The sequence below is a fragment of the Acanthisitta chloris genome, unplaced genomic scaffold (assembly GCF_000695815.1).
Source record: "Acanthisitta chloris isolate BGI_N310 unplaced genomic scaffold, ASM69581v1 scaffold21368, whole genome shotgun sequence".
Lineage (NCBI taxonomy): Eukaryota > Metazoa > Chordata > Aves > Passeriformes > Acanthisittidae > Acanthisitta > Acanthisitta chloris.
In genome coordinates this window covers 13,753-20,744 of record NW_008686775.1, presented here as the reverse complement: position 1 = coordinate 20,744, position 6,992 = coordinate 13,753, and the positions used below count along the sequence as shown (strand labels likewise).

The 6,992-nt window shown below is 37.6% G+C and overlaps 1 protein-coding gene across 1 annotated transcript in view; it reads left to right on the top strand.

The window, feature by feature from the left end:
- Nucleotides 1–5,692, top strand: part of MRE11A (MRE11 meiotic recombination 11 homolog A (S. cerevisiae)) — a gene marked incomplete at its 5' end in the record, with an annotated part of 17,596 nt that extends 11,904 nt beyond the window's left edge. The window contains 8 exons of the mRNA XM_009080330.1: nt 63–236; nt 639–701; nt 1,698–1,914; nt 2,816–2,899; nt 3,911–3,966; nt 4,425–4,495; nt 4,863–4,935; nt 5,648–5,692. Of these exons, the coding sequence (XP_009078578.1) occupies nt 63–236; nt 639–701; nt 1,698–1,914; nt 2,816–2,899; nt 3,911–3,966; nt 4,425–4,495; nt 4,863–4,935; nt 5,648–5,692 (783 nt within the window). The remainder of the gene's footprint in view (nt 1–62; nt 237–638; nt 702–1,697; nt 1,915–2,815; nt 2,900–3,910; nt 3,967–4,424; nt 4,496–4,862; nt 4,936–5,647) is intronic.
- Nucleotides 5,693–6,992: the final 1,300 nt, after the last annotated feature.

The window sequence follows — 6,992 nt, the reverse complement described above, 5'->3', positions numbered from 1 at the left end:
ATATTGCTTGCTTTCTTTAATGGCAGATGCTTCTTAACAAAATATTTTCCCCAATTCTAAAGAAAGTGCAGCTTTCACTTCTAACTGAAAGAGGAATGGGAGAAGCAGTGCAGGAGTTTGTGGACAAAGAGGAAAAAGATGCCATAGAAGAGTTGGTGAAATTTCAACTAGAAAAAACACAGAGGTTTCTTAAGGAACGTCGCACTGATGCAGCGGAAGAAAAAATAGATGAGGAGGTAACATTCTGTTCATGTTAATTCCCCAAGAGATGTCAAGACAGTGGAGAAATCACTGCTCAAAACTGGTCTAATAGAGTCGCCTGTGTGTGGAGCATGTGCAACACTTGCCTCTCGTCATGTTCTGCAATTAATGAATATGGTGATAAAGTTTCAAATAGGTGGTTTCAAGGCTTGTATTGAAAATCGGGTTTAGGTTGCAAATACATGGATAGAAAAGATCTGTCTCTCTAATACATGCAGAACTATGTTTACCACTGCTTTGAGAAAGGTGGTAGATATAATCTCTTCTTAGCTTTTTCATATTGCTGTAGAGAAGAGTACAAGAACAGGGCAAGCATAAAGGATACTTGTCCTTCATTTTGATGGGAACTCTTTATTTTATTTTGTTTTTTTATTCAGGTACGAAAATTCAGAGAGAGTAGAAAAAAGAATACTGAAGAAGAGGATGAGGAAGTCCGTGAGGTAATTCCTTTGAATTTTGAAAACAGACTGATAAATGAAATGGTGACTTCTGCATATAAATGAAGTCACTTAGCAGTGCTTCAGCAATACTTCAACATTGTCCTTGCCAAAAGGTGCCTGTCTGCCTAGGAAGATTAGTAAGTCTTTTTTAGGTCTTCCTTGGTATAATATGTGCCTAAGGTAGTGCTCAATTTGGCTTTTGAGGTCTCTTTTGTTGTACAAATTTGTGAACCTGAATGTTCAGTTGTTCTTGCTTTGAACTGAGGTTAGACTGGGTAGGTGACCCACAGTGGTCTGTCAGGTTAAACTATGTGTGATCCAGTCACCATGGGACATGTAGATGGAATGTATTGAGTGATATTACTGGAACAGATTGGTAGTATTGGTAAATCTTTAGGTACTGTGTCCTCGTCAGCACTATTAAATATTAGTGTCTTGGGTGTCCCAGAGAGTCATATCTAGACTGTGTATGTTTTTTCAAAGAGAATTGCCAACAACTGTGACAGGATTGGTGTTCCTTTGTCTTTGCAAGCTGTGTGGTATTGGAGTGAAATTTTGGGGAAAAAAAGGACACTTGGGGTGAGATTCAGTTTTTCTGATCGGGGGTATCTTCATATGAACTAGTTGTCTTAAGCACACATTGTCATCAATTAAGTTCAAGTCAGTGGAGCCCAGAGAGTGCTTCCTCTGAGCAGATGTACGTAGCTGACACAGGATGACCTGAACTGTTTGCCAAACTCCACCTACAATATATCATGTTAACTAGCTCCATTCTGTTATCAGAGCTTAGCTAACTACTGTTTATGTACACATCTAATTAAATAGACTAATTACTCTCCCTACTTTTTCACATACTTCCTTGCCTTCCATAATGCTGCGGATTTGGGCCTTCTAAGCCTCAGTGGTTTAGAACTATATATCACAACAAGGATTTAACAATGGTGTGTTTCATCGTCTAAGATTCTTTTCCCTATAGTACTTATTGTTCCATTTCAGGCCATGACCAGGGCTAGAGCCCACAGATCTGAGGATGCAGTTCTTGTCACAGCCTCCAGTGATGAAGAGTCCATGGATATGGAGATGACAGGCAGTGGTAATCCAAGTGATGGCCTTTCTGCAACAGTGAGCCGAGGAAGGGTTAGGGGAAGAGGTAGGGCAAGAGGTGCAAGAGGACAAAGTTCAACAGCAAGAGGTTCCTCTCGAAGGGGGAGAGGTAAGAAAATCTTCACAGTCTTTGTACTGCAGTTGCTAACTCTTTTTCTTTAAAAGGTGACTCGGTTCTGATGCTTCTGTGAAGTGGCAATTAGCTGCTTAAGGGCTCCCACTGGAAAAAATTTCTCAAGTACTTGTGGTATCCTATTCCATAGGATTGACTGCCTTACAGGGCTTACCTTGTGACTTTTGCGATTAAAAGCAAAATACCTTGCTTCCCTGTTATGGAAACATAGTGAACTCTTGAAAGATACAGTATTGGGAAGGTCTGAGCAATGAAGTGCTTGAATAAACCCTTGTTACTGTGAAAGGTAATGCGTTTGATCAGTATAGAAGATAGAGACAATGTTTCTAGTGACAGAGAAACATTGGGAAGTGTTTCCTAAGCAAAATGAGTTAAACAGCAATTTGACTATGTGTGATTGTGCACTTTACAGTGATGATGATACTTCCATTATAGATGTACTTCCACTATATATAAACAGAAATAAATATAGATACATAAATAAAAAAGATGGGGTCTTGCAGCAGAATACTCCTTTGAGTTGTCTCAGTAATATGCCCAAAGGTCTCAGAGCAGGATGAGTTGAAACCAGGGCAGTTGTCTTGGGCCTGACTTGATTAGAGCCTTTAAACTAGTTCTGTTAGCCTGTGTTCCAACACTGTTGTGATCCCATTAGAGCAGGGCCTTTTGTGTTAAGAGGCTGTGTCTGTGGAGCTTTGAACACTTGACCCAGAGTAGTTCCTCTGCATGTAAGGAGGGCTTTGATTCAAGGAACAAAGTGGGGAGTAAAGAGGAACATAGATTTTTTTATAAGTGACTTCCCACTCAGTAGTGGTAGGCTAAAGGGGAAAAAAATTAACCACTGAACAGATTTGCATTTTGTTTGTTATCTCTACAGGAAGCACTAGCCAAGAGTCAGCATCTAGCAGCAGAACCTACAAACCTGTATCTGTGCCTGCCAAGAATATGTCTATCATAGATGGTAGGTCTTTGATCTGTCCATTTCTCTAATCAGCTCTCTCAAATTGTAATGAAGGTGTTTGATTAATGATGAATGCCTTAATTGCCTTTATTTCTATTAGTCCAGTTCAGCTGTGAGAGATTCAGCTCTTAATGAAACAAAATAACTAACACTGATGAGAGGAAAAAGAAAGGGAAAAAAAGAATAGTGATATTATTCTGTTGTGGGGTAAAATGAAATGTGTCAGGAACTTCTGGCTAGAATGGAAAATAGGGAACATATTAATGTATGCAGTTACTTAAGGAAAAAGCATAGAAAGAATTTGGCTTAATAGCATTATTTTATGCCCATTATTCCTCAGGGGATGAGTTTAAACTTGACTGATGTTTACAAGTGAGTAAGCTTTAATGCCAGTCCATTTAGTCTTACATTGTAGTGAGTTTAAGAAATGCCAGTTTCTACTGGAGAAGAAAAATATATCTGCAATTCAAGCCCCCTGCATATATCAGAGTAGCCTTTCTTGCTATGGAGGATAAGCTTTGAGGAAACAGTGTAGGTAATCTGAGTATTAAAGAAAAACATACTACTCACTAATCTACACATGAATCTCACACAAAATGCCCAAAGGTAAAATGAGTTTTGAATTAATCAGCAAATTACCTCAATTTTAAGTTGGTCAGAAAATTGCCTAAAATACTGCAGCAAAACTAATTTTAGCAGATGTCTTGATGTCTAAGTTGTTGGACATACAGGAATATCAATTATAGTAGTATTTTTCTCTTACTCTTAACCAAAGGTACTGGTGGTTTTTCAGCCAGACTGGAAAGCACCTGCAGCTGCTGCACTGAATGTGAGATCCCTGGCTGGTCAGACTCTAGCAAAGGCTTAATTTATGTTTTGGTTTTGCCTGTTTGTTTTACAGGGTATTTTGCAGAGGAAATGCATGCTCAGCAGGTCTCAAAAAGAACAGTACAATGTTGTTTGCACTTTATTGTGTGAGCATTTAAAAATATTGCATTTGTTTTATTCTAGCCTTTAGGTCTTCAAAACCAACCCCCTCCTTGAATTCATCTCAGTCTTATTCTGAGGTAAGCAGCTTCCTGTACGAGTGAAGTCATACTGCCTTTTGCTGTTGATTTGAAAAATAAGTACAGGGTCAAAACATAAGCCTAAACCAGCAGACGTTCCCAAGCTATCAGTTCCAGCAGTAAGTTTTCTGCCTTTAACTTATAGACCTTTTGTGCCCTTTTGGTGTGGTGTTTGAGAAAAACAAAGACCATGTTTTATTTGTGACCATAGTCTAAGATACATAGTGTATTACGTGAGTATTTTGTGGGGATTCTGCAAGATCAAAGATCTGAAGAGCAAACTTGTGCTGTATTTGCAAATTTGTACAGTTCTAGCCTGGAGCCCTCTCAAGTGTATGTTGTTATAATTAAGTAGATATATAGTTGGGAAAAACCCAGAGGTTCTGTGCTGTAGTACTGAAACATTGTGCACTCTGTAAGAATAAATTATGTGGAAAAGCTTTATAATTTTTTTTCAGGATATTATAGATATAGACTCTGATCCAGAAGATGCTTCTTTTGTTCCTCCATCTTCCAAAGTAAATCAAAGGTCAGTATGTTTGCTTCATGAATGCTACCATGAGTGCCTTATTTCTGACTGGCAATCAGCAGAGTCTAAAGATCTGATTCACTACCTGAAAAAACAGATTTTTAACAAAGTCATATTGTAACACTACATAGAGAATCTGTATAAATTTTTGCTTGTTTTGCTTCTATGTCAAATGAATTAGCAGGTAAGCTAAATCAGAGCTTTAGAATTAATATGTTAGCTTGAGAATTTGTATTGTTCTTGTTAGTGTTATTTCTGTTTATTCTTAGTCTGTGTATTAGTAGTCCAACTCTAAGTTGAAGGAAAAGTTACTGGAATGTCTGGTAACTGGGAATATGCTGATGCCTTTCTTTTTCTATGTTTCAAGGTTGTTGACTCCATTTAGTAAAAGGGGTTCACAAAGCCAAACATCTAGAGGAGTTGATTATGAGTCAGATGAGGTATGGTATATAGTAGTATTTTTTAGTTTTGTTTCTGTAGTTTACTGTTTTGGAGCTATTTGAATAAAACATTTCAGAATAAAATTGAATTTTTTTTCACTAACAGGGCTAGATTATTGCAACCAACTCTAATTAGACTATACAGCATTGTCAAAAGTAAGGCTGTCAGTCAGTGTACAGTTTTTCACAGGCTGTCATCTATAGCCAGGTTCTGTTCTTTAACAATGGCAGGCGTTGACCACTTCAGAGAAAATGTTACATTCTTGTCCCTGCTCCCCACTGATCTGTCTCTTTTTGTACCTGAAATACAAAGCTGCATGTTTGCTTGTACATGCAAAAAGAAACAGTATTTTTGATTCATGCAATTCTCAGTAGATTATGATGTGTGATATGCATTATGGACATAACTTTATTGGGGTGTGTGATCATAGTGATAATATTTTCCTAGGTCACACCTGAAATACAAATTGTTCCTCATCCCAGAGTCGCTGTTCTGATCCTATTGCCATAAGCTTGGTTTCTAGTCTCTGCACATTTATGACCTGGACTTTTAAATCAATAGATAATCTCTCTCCTATCAAAGCCAACAAAACCAGGTCTGTGAGAAAACATGGAATACAGCAGGCTTTTTCTAGTTTAATCTAAAGGTGACCTTGCTTTTTATGACTTGGAATGCATGCTAGTTCTTGTAATGTGTGTTTGCAAATTGCAGGATGACCTATTTGTAAGCCGTGCAACATCAAGGAGAAAGAACTAAGTGATTTCTGCCTCACTGTGCAAGAGAGGCTGTGGAAGTTAGTGAAGAAAATGGAAAGCAGTTTGCAAGGCATTCTCTCTATGATATTTCTCTATAAATGATGGCTTACCTTCAATTTTCACTTCTGTGAAATGGTTTGGGTTGAGTTTTTCCCAGTGTGGCACCGAATTTGGTATAATTTGTGTGTTATGTTGCTTGATGTATTACACTAGAGAGTCTGACATTCTGAAGTACTGCCTGAAAGTGCAAATTGTTTCTGAAACTTATAAACCCCTGTGTTCTTTTTGGGATGCTAATAAAAATAACAGTTATATCTTTTCTATAAAACTCTATCTCTTTGGTTTGAATTTTGCAGAGAAGTAAATTTGTAGTAATGCAGACATGAATATGGACACAGACTCAGTCAGCACAATAAAACTTGTACTTATTTGCACTTTGCTACAGATACAGTTGAAAACTTTGAAAAGTAGTAGCTGGGCACAAAAATACAGTTTTCAACTGTATACAGGAGCTGGAAAATGACCTAATGTTTTCAACTCCACTAGGAGAACTAAACCCAGTATAGCACTGTTAATTCAGCATCATAGTATGCAAGAATGATTTCTGTTCTGTAATTCAAGAAGTACCAAAGGGGACTCTTTTAATGCTACAGGCACATCCTAGGCAGAGATTTTAGTGAAGAATATAAGATTGATAGGAATCATATCAAAACTTCTTTCTTCCTTTTTCGCAATTTTTTTCAGTCAGCTGTCAAACCCACAGTGACTCACTTTGTGTTAAACTGCAGCAGTTCACAAATTACCTTGTTTGTAAGATAAACACAGCAGCCTTCACTTCAGGGGGAAAAATGTAACTAGTGTGTGTGGAAAGACTGTACTATAAACAGATGCTTCTCCCAAACATCCATGTGATTTGTTATACAAGGGGGTAAGATGCTCAGAAAATCAGCATTATTTCTTAGAGATCATACTGAATAGTTTTTGAAAATTCACTTCTCACCCATGTAGCTTCCAACCCTCCTGCCCCAGGGAAGCTCAAAGATTTGTTCCCAGGGTCAGGGAGCAGCACTCTCTGTTTTGTAGTTAAAAAGAAAAAGAAGCACTATTCCCCTTTCTGTATACTTTCAAATTTTTTAGTGTGTCTAGGTGACTTTTTTTGTATACTTCTTACAACTTTTTTTCCCACCAGGCCTATTTTCTGATTTATTATTATTTTGTTAACAGTGCTATTACAGAAGTGTTTTTGGTGACTTTTCTTTATTACCTGAGTTCATGATCCACCCATATAGCTTTATGTGAAA